The 18,177-nt window shown below is 44.6% G+C and overlaps 1 protein-coding gene across 2 annotated transcripts in view; it reads right to left on the minus strand.

Annotated features, from left to right (window-relative positions):
• CNTN5 (contactin 5) overlaps positions 1–18,177 on the minus strand; it is an 897,557-nt gene that overhangs the window by 11,997 nt on the left and 867,383 nt on the right. For both annotated transcript variants that reach the window (XM_060234908.1, XM_060234909.1), the window contains one exon: positions 15,976–16,085. In XM_060234908.1, coding sequence (XP_060090891.1) covers positions 15,976–16,085 — 110 coding nt within the window. The remainder of the gene's footprint in view (positions 1–15,975; positions 16,086–18,177) is intronic.

The following is an 18,177-nucleotide window of genomic DNA, read 5'->3' on the forward strand; positions in this document are numbered from 1 at the left end:
TTGATCCTTGGGTATCTGGGGCTCGGGGGGGGGGCTGTTTTTTGAGATAGAGGCACCAAATTCACAGCATAGCATTCAATGCCTCTCCCCCAAAATACCCTCCAAGTTTCAAAAGGATTGAACCAGGGGGTCCAATTCTATGAGCCCCCAAAGAAAGCGCCCCTAGCCTTCATTATTTCCAATAGAGGGAAGGCATTTAAAAGGTGTGTGGTCCCTTTAAATTTAGTGGCCAGAACTCCCTTTGGAGTTCAATTATGCTCATTGCAACCTTGCTCCTGGCTCCACCCCAATGTCTCCTGGCTCCACCCCCAAAGTCCCCAGATATTTCTTGAATTGGACTTGGCAACCCTAATGAAAACCTAGGTATTTTGTGGCATGCAACTTTAATGTAGTTTCCATCCTCCTGGTAGAATTGCCAGGTGTCCGGTTTTGAAATGGACAGTTTGGCATTTGTGCTTTCTGTCTAGTAAATAAGTTGAGAAAATACCTGGCATATAAATGTCTGGTATTTTCTAATCAATCAGTGCCCCCCTCTTACTGGCACCCTGGCATTCAGGATGCTACTGCATGACATTAACTCCTCATCCCACATTGTTTACCAGGGTATAAAGGTGATGTGATGGCAACAGCTGCTATGTCTACCCTGCACATACTGCTTACAGATTTGATCCAATGATGCCACCGCTGCTGTTCTACCTTGTCTCAAAGAGTCCACCTGCCTGATGCTGTGATGCAACCAAGCATAAAACAGGCAGTTAGACAGACAGCCCCACCAAGCCCAATCGGAACTGTAACTTTCTCCAGCCATCCAATCCTTAGCCTTAGGGGACAGCAGTACAGGTGAGATTTGGCTTGCCATGGCATTCTGTCCTCCCCCTAGTTTGGCAAACCTTTTTGATGGATTGCATTTCTGACTTTGAAATGAGGGGATTTTTTTGGGGGGGGGAGGAGCTAAATCATACTGTTACTGCCACAGTTCAATTGCAAACACTACTGTGGTTTAAATCTGTTAAGGTCTTTTTTAAATAATAATAACAACACAAATTTGACCAAAGAGCTTAGCTCTTTGAGTACAGAAAGGTTGCTCAGCTGAGTTAGAGAAACAACAGAATTGGATGGGAGGATTACAGAACATTAAAATGGAGAATCGATGTAGTCATGAGCTGATGATGATTATGAATCCCTGTCAGAACTCGGTATCACTTCTTGTCCAATACATAGGAGACCTGGCAATTCCAGACACACAGTGAAATCTCAGCAGAGTTACACTCTTCTAAACCAATTTGCTTCAATTGACTTAGAAGGGTTTAACCCTATTTAGGATTACACTAACAGTCAACTTCAAAATGGCTGCCATTCCAAGCCAAGTGTTCTATGATGGAGGTAGCTGTTTTTTTGACAGGTACTTCCTGCAGACAGAAGGGTAATGCCTTCTGGGCTCTTCTGAAGATCTTTCTCTAGGGAGGTGGTGGGAACTCAGGATTATCTTTCTCTAGGGAGGTGGTGGGAATTCAGGAAGAAGGAAGTGGGCACTAGGAAACACGTCAGTGGGCACCATAGTCTCCCTTAATGTGATGTTGGGAATAATGTCTATTTGTAGGAGCAGAAGCAATAAATGCCTTACTAAAGATCTAAATTAAAGTTTGGTAAGGTTTGGTAGTTCAGTGATAAATGATTGTTTTCTCTATTTCCTGAGTGGTGCTGAAATGAGTTGGGTGTTGATACGGGTTTGGTCTCCTGATTTATTTTTGTGGCATGAGGAGGCTTGTACACATGTTATAGCAATGTTGAGGTATTTTTGGTTTGCACTGGTATAAACATTAAAAGAGATTCATATTGTTTAAATACATGTAATGGCATATTTGTTTTAAATCATCAGCTTCTTGACAAGTAGATACATAGATGGACAGGCAGCTAAGTTTTGAAAACTCCCCCCCTTCCCCTTAACTACTTTTTGTTTTGTTTTCTGGGTTTGGGGTTCACTGTAGGTTTTATTTTTTCATTTTTCCTAAGACAAACCAGGGACCACCATGGTCAAGTGTATTGTGTCTGAAACAGCCTCAGCTTAGCTTCTTGAAAATGCTATTTTGTTGTATAGTTATTTTTTCTCCCTTACAAAAATCTCATCAGTTCTGAGGAAATGTTCCCACACAAAACATCCCCGTGGTTCACTCTCAAGTGGCATTTGGTATACCATTCATAGATGGGTTTTCACATTTTTTACCTCATTGAAATTCAACTCACCTGAAGCCAGTATGAGATGTGACTAGCTAGCCAAAATAGGCGAGAATAAGCACTGACAGGGAGTCAAAAGTACTTCAGAGGAATCAAGGACAGCCCACCTCTTGTGGGTCTTCAAAGAAATTTACTATTCAGACCTGGCAAGCTCTGACTGACTGATGTGAGGAAGTGGCATGAACAATATTTCCTTCGTTGGCGAGACCTGTGCACAACTACAAAGCTCTGAGTCTGTGTAATGAATTGGAGATGACAGAACACCTGAGGAAACCTTGTAGTGGGTTAATCATACCAGAGCAGCATCGCTGGGGGACAGAGGGAAGGGCTGAAGATTTGGTTGGAGTTATTGGGAGAGAAACCGGTTTCTGTCAAATGTAATTCAGGAAGAACCTTCTACACTGTGTGCCTCCCCCTTCACACACAAAAGCCCAAATCGTTTTTGATGTTTACAAGTACATGGTAGTTGTTGCTTGCTTTTGCAGAGTTTCCCCTACTCTCAAGAGATTATGCTGGCAGTCCATGAATACTGAACAGTTCTTTTGCAATCCCGTCAGTAAAGGCACCAAGGTCTTCGACAACACTATTTGCAGTCCACAGAATGTTCACTTTAGGGTAACTCTGGAAACATTCAGTTGTGAGTGCAGCAAAACTGAGGCTTCTTTAGGACTATTTCTAAAACCAAGCCAAGTCAACCTTTCCCAGTGGTCCTGAAAGCAGATGTTAAAACTGATCTTGTGAAGAGACCATCATGTGCTAGTTTGAGAGTCATCATCCTGATGAAAAAAATAATCTCTGGAAGAAGGATGCCGTAAGTAGTAATTTGGATAAATGTGGCTACTCATCATACTGGTTCAGCATGTAAATCAACTGTCACATTTAACACATCTGTACAACAGATATGGGAATTTAGGGACTATTAATCTGGAACTGAGGGAACATGGCATGGTTCAGCCCTATCTCACTAGATCTTGGAATCTAAGCAGGGTCAGCCCTTTCTACACTTCTTGGACCAAAATAGATGTAGAAGGAGGAGGAAAACACGTTAGGAAAGTGGGGCAAAAACTGAACAAGATGTAGAGGGAATTTTACAATGCAAAGGAAAACAGCAGTGAAAGAGGGGTAAAGCATAAATGTAGAAAGGGCCTTGGATGGGTGACGTCTAAGGAAGACAGCAGAGAAAAGCATTGGCAAACCACTTGAAATGAGGGAACATGGCATGGTTCAGCCCTATCTCATTAGATCTTGGAAGCTAAGCAGGGTCAGCCCTTGCCTACACTTCTTGCTTTGACCCACTTCTACTTTTGCTTCAACTCCTGAATAGTCCAGATTTTCCCTCCTGCTCTTTCTACATTCTCAGCTTGTCCCTCTCTTTCATCTGTTTATGCTATTGGGAGGGAGAAGAATGCCTTGCCTCATCTCTAGCTCACTTGCTGGCTCAGCCAGTTTGGTGTGGAGAGCCAATTTGGTGTAGTGGTTAAGTGTGCGGACTCTTTATCTGGGAGAACCGGGTTTGATTCCCTACTCCTCCACTTGCACCTGCTAGCATGGCCTTGGGTCAGCCTTAGCTCTGGCAGAGGTTGTCCTTGAAAGGGCAGCTGCTGTGAGAGCCCTCTCCAGCCCTACCCACCTCACAGGGTGTCTGTTGTGGGGGAGGAAGGTAAAGGAGATTGTGAGCCACTCTGAGACTCTTCGGAGTGGAGGGCGGGATATAAATCCAATATCTTCATCTTCTTCTTCTGTCACTCACTCACAGATAGCCAGGCAGCCAAGTAAGCCACACTCACATGCACCTCTGCTCTCCTATTTTTCCCCAAACCCCAAGCAGAGGAGGGGGTGGAAATCTTTCTTGCCAGAGTGAGTGTCCAGCAAGTCTTAATTTCCCCTGCTTGAATTTACACTATACATGCTTTCCAGCAAATGAAACAAACAGCACAAAAGAAGCTTTCTTTGGAAAATCTCTCTGCTGTTGAAGTTGCACTAGATACAAGCATTCTCTTTTCACAGCAGCACAACCCGCCCCCCCCCCCCAGCAGCCTTTTCCTTCATGGTGTACTACATATCCCAGCAGGCATTAGGTGAGGGGAGTTCACGCATCCTATAGGGTGAAAAATGGGCATGTGATTGCTAGAGGTAATTGGAGAAGTTAAGCATTGTGAGGAAACAGTTCAGGAAGGCTCAGAATTTGGCCCAAGGCAAATGAAAGCAGCATAGCAACAGTGTTTTCAGTAGATCTAGGGCAATTGGGAACCGATAGCTGATTGGACCAAAATAGATGGAGGAGGAGGAAAAACACGTCAGGACAGGGGGTAGGTCCAGGGGAATCGGGAACTGGCAGCTGATTGGACCAAAATAGATGGAGAAGAAGGAAGAAAACACATCAGGAAAGTGGGGTGAAAACCGAACATGGTGTAGAAGGAATTTTACAATGCAAAGGAAAACAGCAGTGAAAGAGGGGTAAAGCATAGGTGTAGAAAGGGCCTTGGATGGGTGACCTCCAAGGAAGACAGCAGAGAAAAGCATTGGCAAACCACTTCTGCTTCTCACTTGCCTTGAAAGCCCCTTGCTGGGGGTGCCATGACTGACTTGATGTCAGGTTATGCAGACATGCACAATCTGGAATTACTTTCCAGAATTCACACTGGGCGTTTTAGCACTTACCTTTTACTGGCTCGACCACCCTCCTCACGCCGGCGGATCTGCAGGGATTTCGCACCAGAAGCGCTGGCGCAGCCAAAAGAGCCGGCAACTTCCGTCGCAGAGCCAGCTCAAACGTTTTCCTGCTTCTTGGCGGTTTCCGTTTGAGCTGGCTCCGCGACGGAAGTTGCCGGCTCTTTTGGCTGCGCCGGCGCTTCTGGTGCGAAATCCCTGCAGATCCGCCGGCGTGAGGAGGGTGGTCGAGCCAGTAAAAGGTAAGTGCGAAAACGCCCACTGATTTACTGAGATCTCCCCTGCTTCTCTTGCATGACTCTTCTTGCCTAACTTGCCAACAGAATCTTGGAACAGAATCTTGGAAAGACAGAATCTTGGAACAGAAAGGACATCTGTAGGACATCTAGCCCAACCCCTGCTCAAGGTATGGAATTCAAAACTAGTGCATTCCCTAGCTTTGGCCTACCTTGGCTTAACAACTTTCAAGAGGGACAGCTCACCTCCTAGGTCAGGGGTTAAGACTGTGGGCACTTTTGAATTTTGAAAACAGTGGGTGGGCATCATCACGTAATGGCTGCCTTCCATGGGGCAAAGCTGATCACAAAATGGCTGGCATGGGGCCAATCACAAAATTTTGGCAGGTTCCAAGCTAAGTGCCCTCTTATGATGGAATAGCTGTTTCTGAATGGGTGCTCCCTGTAGACCTTGATCCTTCCTGGGGTCTTCTGAAGCTCCTTCTATTCCAATGAGATGGAGGAAAGTCAAGACTGACTCTTTTGTTTAGGGAATAAATACTTTCAAGAAGAATGAAGTGAGCACCAGGAGATACACTAGTTGGTGCCATGGTGCCCATGGGCATCACATCAGGGATCAGTGCTCTTGTTTCCACTGTGGAACCTCTCTTATCACTAGGAAGTTTCTTCTAACATTCAGTTGAAACTGATCCTCCTAGTCTTGACCTGGATAGCCCAGGCAAGCCCAATCTCATCAGATCTCATCAGTCTCATCAAGCCCAGTCTCATCTGAGAGCCAGTTTGCTGTAGTGGTTAAGTGTGCAGACTCTTATCTGGGAGAACCAGGTTTGATTCCCCACTCCTCCACTTGCAGCTGCTGGAATGGCCTTGGGTTAGCCATAGCTATCTCAGGAGTCATCCTTGAAAGGACAGCTGCTGTGAGAGCCCTCTCAGCCCCACCTACCTCACAGGGTCACTGTTGTGGGGGGAGAAGATATAGGAGATTGTAAGCTGCTTTGAGTCTCTGATTCAGAGAGAAGGGTGGGGTATAAATTTGCAGTCTTCTTCTTCTTCGAAGCGAAGCAAGGTCAACTTTGGCAAGTACTTGGCTGGGAGACCTCTCTGGAATACCAGAGCCTGGATGCAGAGGCAGGCTTTATTTAGTCATCTCTCTGAATATCCTCTATGCCTCCAGCAAAGGTCAGTCACCAGAGGTTGCCATGACTTCCAGGTGCACACATGCATATAAAAATAGAAAAAATACCAAAAAGAAAAAAAAAGAAATAAAACCTCCTGTATATAGATCTAAAGGCGTTGCTCTCTGGAGCAGCAGAGAACAAGTCTTTGTCCTCTTCCATGAACAGGACTACCATGTTTCCCCTTAGTCTTCTCTTCTCCAAGTTAAACAGACTCAGCTCCTTCAGCCTTCCCCTTCAAGGTACACATTTGCAGGATCTACAGCAAGCATTTTTGCAACTTCAGTATCCTCCTTATATGGTGAGAAAGAACTATTAGAAAGGCCAAAACGATACCCAGGGAAGGCTTGCTACAAGACAAACTCAAAGAAAATGACAATGGAATACTAATCTAAAACAACTTCTTACCTGCAGTGATAAACTACTTAATAGTAACATGGACTCTGATACCATGGCCTGCAACAAACCAAGATGCCGACTTTGCTGCCATATAGATCCTAGCAACGCTATCAGTGGACCCAGCAACATCAGCCATACATCTCAGGGTCATACTCCCACTCATCCTCTAATGTGATATATGCCATTATGTGTCAGCAATGCCCTTCCACCTTCTACAATGGGCAAACAGGCCAGTCCCTTCAACAAAGAATTAATAGACATAAGTCTGACATTAGCAACCACAACATTCAAAAACCAAGGGGGGGGGGGGACATTTTAACCTTCAAGGATATTCAGTGGCTGACCTAAGAGTAGCAGTTCTCTTACAGAGAAATTTCAATGGGAAACAAATACACAGTTCTGCACTAGGGCAAAAAGAACTAAATATATGGTTATAGAATGTGGCTAACTTGACCAGCAGAACATGAGACAGCTTGGCAAATGTCCCACATCCAATTGTTCCTGGGTTTCTCAGTCCAGTCCTGATGATTTTGTCTTCTGTATCTTAACAAATGTACTATGAATTGTTGTTAATTTGTGCATTTTGATAGCTGTGCGATGGATGAGCTTGTATGATGGAAACAGCCCTGCTGGTTTGGACAACGGTCCATGTAGTCCAGTGACCAATCAGACGCAGACCGGATGAGCAGGGCAGTATAAGAGCTGGTGGCTGTCAGAACAGGCAGCAAAGTGTATTGGCTAGAATGTTACAGTAACACATAGGCTTGCCAATCCCCAGGACCCAGCGCGGGTTCTTCCGCTTTCCCAGACTCCTTCCCGCCCCCAGTCAGCTGGCCGGTGGGGGGAAGCCCCACCCCCAGAGGACCATGTGCCTTTCAACCTCTGGAAGCTTCAGTCTCCGATTGAAAGGCTTCCTCTTGGGATTGTGTGTCTGTGTTGCTGTGAAGAAGTTGGCAGCAACTCGTGAGTAGAGAGGCCAATCCCCTGCTTCAGAGTCACCAGAAACGGGGGGTGGGGTGGGGGGAGGGAAACGTCTGCTGAGCACTTCATTATTCCCTATGTGGAGATCAATTCTCATAGGGTATAATGGGGAATTGATCTGGAGGTTTTGGGGGCTCTGGGAAAGCTGTTATTTGAGGTAGAGGCACCAAATTTTCAGTATAGTATCTAGTGCCTCTCCCCAAAATATCCCCCAAGTTTCAAAACGATTGGACCAAGGGGTCAAATTCTATGAGCCCCAAAAGAAGGTGCCCCTATCCTTCATTATTTCCTATGGAAGGAAGACATTTAAAAAGGTGTGCTGTCCCTTTAAATGTGATGGCCAGAACTCTCTTGGAGTTCAGTTATACTTGTCACACCCTTGTTCCTGGCTCCACCCCAATGTCTCCTGGCTCCACCCCCAAAGTCTCCTGGCTCCACCCCCAAAGTCCCCAGATATTTCTTGAATTGGACTTGGCAACCTTAGAAAGACATCATGATTTATATCCCATTCCTATGCATGTTCCCTTGGAAATAAGTCCTACTGAATCCAGTGGAGCTTACTCCCTAGAAAATGCATTTAATGTTGCATCCTTATAGGGGGTGGAATTCTAGCAGGAGTTCCTTTGCATATTAGGCCACACACCCCTGAAAAAGAGCCTTGTAAGCTCTTGGAAGTTGGCTACATCAGGAGTGTGTGGCGTAATATGCAAAGGAACTCCTGCTAGAATTCCACCCCTGCTTCCTTATATTCTCATTCCTTCTCCACCATAATGCTCACTACGTAAACTTGGACCAGCCATTCTGTCTCAACCTAACTAACCTTATAAGTTTATTAGGAGGAGAAAAAGCAGAGGGAGAAATCACACACACTGATGTGAACTGTTTGGAGGTATAAAAATGAGCTCTTTAGATTAGAATATGATGTGATAGATAGAGGATGGCATGGCTGTTTTATTGAAGAGGGCACACTACCCGTGCATAGATTCTCTTTCATCAAAGTAGGTTTCCTCAGGCTGCAGCACCTTTCCTCCCCAGCTGATTCTTAGAGTAAAGAACCAATCTTTCCCAGTTACTTATAAATATAAGGTGTCTTTGCGTTCCTTGCAGCTGCCTGTATCACTATTCATTAATGCCAGGCAGGTGAACTTTGTGGATGCAGATGAATGTGTGCATGTGAATTCTCATACTGCCTCATGGGAACTGTAGTTTCTCCCTGCATCTGCCAAATTCTTATTGTTAGTTTGTTCCACTAGCAAAAGAAGTGTCTCAGGGCTGCATGGCTTATGTTTTTGTCTGATGTTTTTTTCACAGGGAAGGCACACAGAATGTTCAGACCAGGAACTTTTCCATGCATGCTTATTCACACAACGTCTCATGGGAGTTGTACTTAATTTGCAGCGAAGGCTTATCTTCTCAGTAGGAATCACGTGACTCTCATTCTCTGTTATGAAGAGCTGCTATATTCATATGCTCATTTATTTATTTTATTTTCCGCATTTTTACCCTGCTTTCTCCACAGGCAGTCTCATGACCCTGTAGCATACGAAGCAATTAATTGAGGAAAGCCAGGAAATGCTCAATGTGGTGTTTGATTTGAACTTAAAAAAAAAAAAAAGACAAGATCCAGCAAAGAGTTCAACTTGTGTGTAAATGGACAGTTCATTTATGTTATTGTCAAATACTGACTTTGGTGTATCAAGCCTTCTTGCAGATGTTGTGTTGATATTCTGTTCATGCAGGATGGGAGTTTGCCAGCCATGTTGTTTTTGGGATTGCAGTGTTTACTGCATCACGTGAATAGGGCAGAACGTACACTTTCCATGTGGGTACAGCTTCTACTCACATGAACCAGAACTGAATGGAATTGTAATAGAATAGTAACCCTGGACTTCCTTGGTGGCTTCCCATCCAAGAAATAACCAGGGCCAGCCCCACTTAGCCCCAAAGATCTGACAAGGTTTGGCAAGTCTGACCATTCAGGCCCGGACAGCAGTTTTCTCATACAGGCTTAATGGAAACCACTTGACTCTTTCTGGACTAATGCTAAGAGACTTCCTTCCTTTATAATAGGGCTAGTCTTTCTGAAGGGAACTCATTCGCTATGAGCGCCAGGTCTGACACAAATGAGACCTTGTCGGGCCGGGCCATGTCAGGCCAGGCCATGTGTGTACCTATTTAAGATTAGGTAGCAGAGATATAAACTTTATAAAGGACACAGACAAACACAATTAATGATTTTTTTTTTAAAACTTAAAACATTAGCACTCATTGGTCTTAAAAGTGCTTTCTTTGTATTTCTCCCATGGGATCCAGGGAATTGGGCAAAGGAAGCTCTGGCTCTTTCTTTCCTTCCCCAGGTGACCATGAGGGGGAGGAGCCTCAGCCAATAGAAGAAAGAGAGGCTTAGTTCAGTAGCTCTTGAGAGAGCCTGGCAAAGCAAGCTCTGCCTCCCCCCTACCTCCCAAAGGGAGGTGCCTCAGCCAATGGAGAAAATAGAGGTTTTGCTCTGTAGATCCTGTGCGATTGAGCAAGTCTGACAAGGCATGCTATTATGCAGAAGGAAGAAAGACAGAGGGAGAAGGAAGCAGATGACAGCCAGTTGCTTGGGGGCCTGATTCGGCCCCTGAGCAGCATGTTTGACACCCATGCTCTAGCCAGTGCGACCTGGCAGTATGTAGCCTAAATCTCTGCATGAGATCCCCCAAGTCTAGAAACACTCAGGTCTTGGGGCTTGAGAGATGGCAACCTCCACATCTCAACACTTTGAGACTGAACAGCAATATGGGCAGATGCTGTAGCCTACACCATTTTGGAATGATGTTGGAGGGTGCTTTTCATGCGCCAGATAATTCCTGGATAAAAAGACCTGGAAAAGGTGTTGCTTCCAGGGCTTTTTTTGTAGGAAAAAAGCTTGCTTTGCCAGGCTCTCTCAATTGCATAGCAGAGCTACTGAACTAAGCTCTCTTCCTTCTATTGGCTGAGGCTCCTCCCCCTCCTGGTCCCCTGGGGAAGGAAGGAAAGAGCCAGAGCTTCCTTTGCTCAGTTCCCTGGATCCCTGGTTCCCTGACACCAAGCCAGCCGGAACTGCGTTCCTGTGCATTCCTGCTAAAAAAAACCTCTGGTTGGCTTCTGTACAGTAGGACTGATATTCATAATGGTTTCTCTCCTTGCCATTCTTGGGAATGTCAAAGAAAGTAACATTACTAAAAAAATTCAAAGCAAGTGTACTTTGATAAAAAGAAAAGTAAGTCAGGGGGGGAGGTGTCACTGACAAGCTTACAGTCGCATCAAAAGTAACACCTGCCGACAGCAACCTTTGCACAAAACCCGGGTGACATCATTAGAAGCGCTGAATGTCTGCTGCAGGATGACTGTGAAATTGGACAGATTGCCGTTCACACTCGATGAGAAACACATCAAGACCAGCCGTTCCAAGTAGGTCACGAAGGACTTATCCATCCTGCCACTTGTGCCAGCAAAACAGCAAACACGTGGGAAAGAAGCATACAATTCCCAAACTCTCAAGAAAGCCACGTCAATAATCTCAATACTGCTGAAGAACCAGCAGCTGGTCAGGCTATAGAAGACCCTCCTGATACTGAGGCATATGCAGGTAGCTTAGGTACCAAAGCCTGCTTTCAGAGGTGACTGAACTTATTGGGCCTCTGATCCACAAGACAACAATTTATTTATTTCTATATTTGAAATAGAAAAATAAATAAATAGAAGAAGAAGACCCTAGATTTATACCCCGCCCTTCTCTCTAAATCAGTCGCAGAGGGGCTCACAATCTCCTTTATCTTCCTCCCCCACATCAGACACGCTGTGAGGTAGGTGGGGCTGAGAGGGCTCTCACAGCAGCTGCCCTTTCAAGGACATCCTCTGCCAGAGCTATGGCTGACCCATGGCCATTCCAGCAGCTGCAAGTGGAGGGGTGGGGAATCAAACCCGGTTCTCCCAGATAAGAGTCCGCACACTTAACCACTACACCAAACTGATGCTGCAACAACAACACATAATGCAACCACTACACTAAACTGAAATAACAACAACAAAGGAGATATCCTTTGAGTTCACTCATAAGCCCTGCTTTTATGTTACAGCAAATGTACAAACAACCTGCATGGGCCTGCATATATCCATCTGTAAGAAAGAGCCAACCTACATTCACTCTACAAATTAAATCAGTGCCTGCTTAGGAGCCAGTTTGGTGTAGTAGTTAAGTACACCGACTCTTATCTGGCAGAACTGGGTTTGATTCCCCACTCCTCCACTTACAGCTGCTGGAATGGCCTTGGGTCAGCCATAGCTCTCGCAGGAATTGTCCTTGAAAGGGCAGCTTCTGGGAGAGCTCTCTCAGTCCCACCCACCTTACAGGATGTCTATTGTAGGGGAGGAAGGTAAAGGAGATTGTAAGCCACTCTGAGATGCAGACTGAAGGGCGGGGTATAAATCCAATATCATCTTCTTCTTCTTAAATTCAGTCAGCTGTACATGTGTTATGGTTGCCAACCTCCAGGTGGGTTAACAGTGTATGCCAAATTACTCCAGAAAAAAAAAGAACATCAAATGCTATGTAGCTCTCTATTAGTCACTTGCCAATGTGAATTTTACAATTTGTGAATTTTACAATTTGTGAATTTTACAATGTGAATTTTAACTTTCATTGCATATCATATGGAAACATTCAATGTATTCATATATGTCCATATACAGTTAAGCAACATCTGTGGTCAAGGAATATGCATTAAGTGAAAAGTTTTTCCCACTCAATGCAACAGACAAAATAGTGCTATAAATACAAATGTTCATTACAATACTCTTAAAGTGACTTGCTCAATGGTAATGTTCATTAAATGACTTTCCTTATTCTGAACCAGAGAAGATCTCTTCTAAATTGCTCACATCCATTAGGCAAACATATATGGATGAACAAGGGAATATATTATCAGACTGATTTATGAAACAGCAGGACGAGCCCTTCTGGACTGAAGGTGGTTTTGTTTAATGACTTCTTTAAATTGAAGAACATTTTTGAATGGCAGCAGAATGGTAGAGAATAATATTTTTGAATGGTAGCAAGTTGGATCTGCATTATTGAGGTTTTGCTCATTCATGTTGGGTTCCAAACAAGAACAGTTGCAAGTATTCTTGTTGTTGGAAGCAAACTGGAGAATGTCTCTCCCCCACTGGCTTTCAAAAGCACAGCTTAATAAACACTTCCTCCATGGTGAACTACAGATCCCAGCAGCCTCCTCCAGCAACCCCACTGGCCACCAGCTGCAGTCATCTTGCCAGGAGTCTGAAGCACCTATGTGCATGCCCAGAAGACAAATGAAGAAAAACTGCCCCCCACACCCCACTCTGTGGCTGCTGCATCTGATTGATCAAAGGATGCCTGAACAAAAGAAAGGAAGTCTGAGTAAAACTCTCTGTTTCGAAGAAACCCAGATAAATTAGAAGTTGCTCCAGAGCACAGTAAACTTGGTGCCTGACTGCAGTCATAGAGTTGCTAATGATTCCTAGAACTAATCATAGGCATAAAGTACGCAAGGGCTGGGGGGCTAGAGCCCCCCCCCCCCGGATTTTCCCAGCAGGGGCTAAGCCCCCACTGGGCAACCAACACAAGAATTGGGTTTTCAAAGGCATGAATGGGGTGATAAAGGCTATGTGTTATTTTCCCTCTCAGCTGCAAATGACTTTACAACTTCAGCTCCTTAGAAATGCTAATAGAGCTTCTCCCGCCAGAGGCTAGGTGTCAATACGCATATTAACCAGTGTTGGTAAGCTCCATTTGTGTAAATCGATACATGGACAGACCTGAGTGTGCTCTCACAGCACATATGAGAAAAGTGAGAAAAGCGACTATTGTTTTCATCCAGCCGGCTGATCTAGAGTGTTGAAGGACTCTTGACATTGTAAGGTAATTACTAAAGTATTGATATCCAGCACATATCAATCCTAAGTTTGGTGTCTGTTAGAAAATAAAGCTTGACTGGCTACACCTGGCTCTCTTTGGTGGATTCAAAATACTCGCTTGGTTCCAATTTACATTTTGGGGGAAAGTGAGATTGAGTGTGGGTGGACATGAAGATCTGAGGCCTTTAAGAACAAAATTTGAGGCCAGTGGAACCTTTAAGTTTTATTCTGGGCATCAGCTTTTGTGTGCATGTACACTGTTTCATTTAGATTGCACACACACTTATTTTATCTGACATGAGCCTTTTTTTGCTATTAATCATTGGTCTTATTTATTGTTTTGCTGCTGTTGATTTTATGATGTGAGCCATCCTGAGCCCATTTTGTGGGTAGGGCAGGATATGTTGAATCCTGATATGTTGAATACATGAAATGAAAGTTTGATTTCTGAGTATAAGTGAAAGCTGAATGATTTAGGTATCAGCAGCAGCTGTAAACATATAGTTGGTGACAGCCAGTTTGGTACAGTAGTTAAATGCGCGGACTCTTATCTGGGAGAACCGGGTTTGATTCCCCACTCCTCCACTTGCAGCTGCTGGAATGGCCTTGGGTCAATCATCACTTTTGTAGGAGTTGTCCTTGAAAGGCAGCTGCTGTAAGAGCTCTCTTAGCCCGACCTACCTCACAGGGTGTCAGGGGGGGGGGAAGGTAAAGGAGATTGTGCTTCAGGGTCATCAGAAAACAGCGGGGGGAAGGGAAATGTTTCCCTTAAGCTTTTCTGTATTGCCTTTTACTGTCAAATTTGTGACCATTAGTTTGTCATATGCACATGATATGTATATTTGCAGATCTTGACGTGACTATTCTAAAAGTGAATTTCAAAAACAGGACACAGCAAGAGACCTCTGAGATACCACTATAACCACTGGCCAACTCCCACCTTTTTCTGGGTTTGGCCCAGTCCATGGGCATTGTTGGGGGGGGTGCTCCTTAAATTTATGGGGAGGAAGCTTCTCCATAAATTCATAGGTAGCGATAATGGAGGCCCCTCCCTGTGATGTCACTGGATCAAATGTCTCTGGCTGGGCCCCAGTCCCCCCCCTGGGAAACTGAAAAGTCTTTATCCAAGCAAATTTTCCTACTCATGACAGCAAATGCTGAGAAAATGATGTAAAAATTATTTCTAGTGTGATGAGTGAAGCATATGAGTAGGAAAATTAGCTTGGATAAAGCAGTAATGTGAAACAGGAGTTCTTTAGACTGGTTGTGCCTGTAAGCTGGTTATGATTATTTATTGATTTTTTCAATACCTCCTGCATACATTGTGCAAATCCAGAACATCTATGAACTTTTATGAAAGCCTGGATTAATGAATTTCTATAAATTTTGAAATTTTTGATTTGAATAAAGAAATACATTTTCTACAATCATTGTAAAAAAAAAATCTTTATTGGACATTATTGAGAACAATTTGTACTACAAGAGGTATTCTATACATGAAGCTCCAGTTTGGGGGCCCCACACCACCAGCACAGAGCAGGCCATTGGAGAGATCCCCGCCCCCAAACAGCCTTGTTGCTGTGCGACATGCCCTGTGTAATGACATCAACCAGAAGTGACATCATTGCTCTGGGCATGTCGCACCATGGATGTTCTAGGATTCATGATAAAACTTTATGGTACCATAGAGTTTTTACCGCAAATCTAAAGATAAGCAGATCACTCTTTCTCACGCGCATGAGAGAAGAGTCCCCTGCTGGAGCAGCAGAGGGACTTGGCAACCCTACTGAGGAAACAGGAAGTGAGGGAAGATGGCAGAGCTCAATGAAGTCACAGGAAGCTATACTGTGCATACTGGACCACTGAAGGAAGGAAACAAGGATCAGGTGAAATTGGCATTATTGTCAGAACTTACCAGTTAGAGCCAAGCTGGGTGATACATTACTTTGGCCATAGTGATCATCAGGGATCCTCAAGAGATGGGCCAGGAGGGCTTTTTGGCCAGGGCCTCAAACTCAAAGGGGCTCCTCAAATTCACACATGGGTTGTTGTTTTTTTTGCATCATGTTTGCAGCTTGTTTTTATCTGCATCTTGCGTCATCATTTTTATTCCACCTGGGAGACTCAAAAGCTGAAAGTGGCCCAGTCTTCTTGGTGAGCCACCTGCATGAATTTCCCCTCAAATCCTTCCAACACAATGAGCTATACATTATACATCAATGGAGTCCTACCTGGATAATTCCTTTCATCACCAATTCACAATGATGATTAGAACATTGACTGATACATTTCTTTAGTGGCAGGAAACTTAGGAAATCAAGAAATAAAGCAGAACACAAATATTATTGTATGTGAAATACCTCGAATCCCTGCGGTCTTCCTAGGCTTTCTTTATTATGCCTCCATGAGACAAGAATCTCCGATACAGACAATCCTGTAGCTTTGACGTCAGTCGGAGCATCGCTGGGTTCTGTAGTGAGAAAAAAAAGATTAAAATAACATAAGCTCAGCCATAGCTGCTCGAGTCTATCAAAAACACTAACATTGAAGCTGTCATATTCTCCCCCTGATGTCTCTCTTGTTACTCCAAATAAAACTTCACATTTGTCCTGAATATCAGACAAGCAACATCCCCTCACATATGTGATTCTGTCATATTCTCATTACTGATGGGTTCAGAAAGATGGGTTGTCCTGAATTCTTGTTCCATAATTCACAAGAACACCTGAAGCTGACTTATACAAAATTAAGCCCGTGATCCATCGGAGTCAGTACTGTCTACTCAGACTGTCAGCAGCTCTCAGACAGAGGTCTTTCACATCAGCTAGGACCAGATCCTTTTAACTGGACCTCCCAGAGTTTGAACCTGGGACCTTTTGCATGCCAAGCAGATGTTCTACCACTGGGACATGGCTCCCTCCTATGCCATGTATCAACTGTTATGGAAGAAGAAGAAGACTACAGATTTATACCCACCCTTCTCTCTGAATCAGAGACTTACAATCTCCTGTATCTTCTCCCCCCACAACAGACACCCTGTGAGGTTGGTGGGGCTGAGAGGGCTCTCACAGCAGCTGCCCCTTCAAGGACAACCTCTTCCAGAGCTATGGCTGACCCAAGGCCATTCCAGCAGCTGCAAGCGGAGGGGTGGGGAATCAAACCCGGTTCTCCCAGGTAAGAGTCCTCACAATTAACCACTACACCAGACTGGCTCTCTGATGGAAGTGAATGAAGGTTGAACAATTTATAGAATACTGGTCATGGTGATTGGCATTGCATGTGCAGAGAAAGGCCTGTAAATTGCAAAGCCACCTAAAGATGGCAGCCTCCAGGTGGGACCAGAGGATCCCCCAGAATTTCAGCTCCAGACTACAGAGATCAGTTTCCCCAGGAAAAAAATGGATGCTTTGGAGAGTGGACTCTATGGCATTGTCCCCCATTGAGGGCCCTGTCCTCCCCAGGCTCCACCTGCAAATCTCCAGGCATTTCCCAACCTGGAGCTGGAAGCCCAACTTCCACCCCCTTGCTCGTGTCCAGGGGGATCAGCAACCCAACCCTGCTGTTTGTCTGTATGAAAGGCTGGCATTTTTTTGCATAACATATGGGCTGAAGACATGTGACCTAGACACTTTCAAAAGACAAGCAAATCTTGGTTCAGCTGATGCTTCTTTTTTCCCCCTCCCTTGTCAATATTTTTATATTTATATCCATCCTTTCTTCCCTCTTGAAACTCAGGATGAGATAACACAGGAATCTCAAAGGGGTCTGCAATCCAGGCACCAGGGATGAGCTGATACGGCTCTGTTAATTAGATTTTGATTTACTATGCTGTCATTTTAATCAGTTTTGGCAGGGCTTTTTTTTTGAGCAGGAATGCAATTCTGGTCAGCTTGGCATCAGGGTGTGTGGCCTAAGATGCAAATGAGCACTTGCTGGGCTTTTTCTACCCAAACCCCCCCTGAGTTTTGGTTTGCATCCCTGAAAACAGGGTAGATCAGCAGCTGCCTGCTCCCAGCTCTGCACCAGCTGTGTGCGCGAGTAAAGGGCTGTCAAGTCACAGCTAAATTATGGCGACCCCAGTGAGGGATTTTCAAGACAAGTGAGAAGCAGAGATGGTTTGCCATTGCCTTTCTCAGCAGAGCCTTCCTTGGAGGTCTCTCTTCCAAGTTCTGATCTTGCTTAGCTTCTGAGATGAGGAGACTGGGTTATGCCATGCTGCCTTCCTTTCCTGTTTCAGCTATGAATACTGTCAAATGATAAGTCTCATTGGGTGGATCCTGCCCCTATCATACCACACCACATTTTCTCGAAGGATCTCTTCCCAGAGTCTGGGTTAATGATCCCCTCTTGCAAATTTGGGCTGTGGTCCATAACCACAGAGGTTAACACAAGTCTGAAGCCTTTCTCCAGCTTTCCTCCATCTTAAATGGCTCTTTTCTTGGAGAAACAGCCACTTATGTCGGAGGGCAGCTTCTTGTGGGATGGTTGGATTCAACCCTCTGATTGTGAAAGACTCTTAGATATCATGTATCGTATATTAAATACTGAGATGTGACATCAGT

The sequence above is a fragment of the Heteronotia binoei genome, chromosome 3, assembly GCF_032191835.1.
Source record: "Heteronotia binoei isolate CCM8104 ecotype False Entrance Well chromosome 3, APGP_CSIRO_Hbin_v1, whole genome shotgun sequence".
Taxonomy (NCBI): domain Eukaryota; kingdom Metazoa; phylum Chordata; class Lepidosauria; order Squamata; family Gekkonidae; genus Heteronotia; species Heteronotia binoei.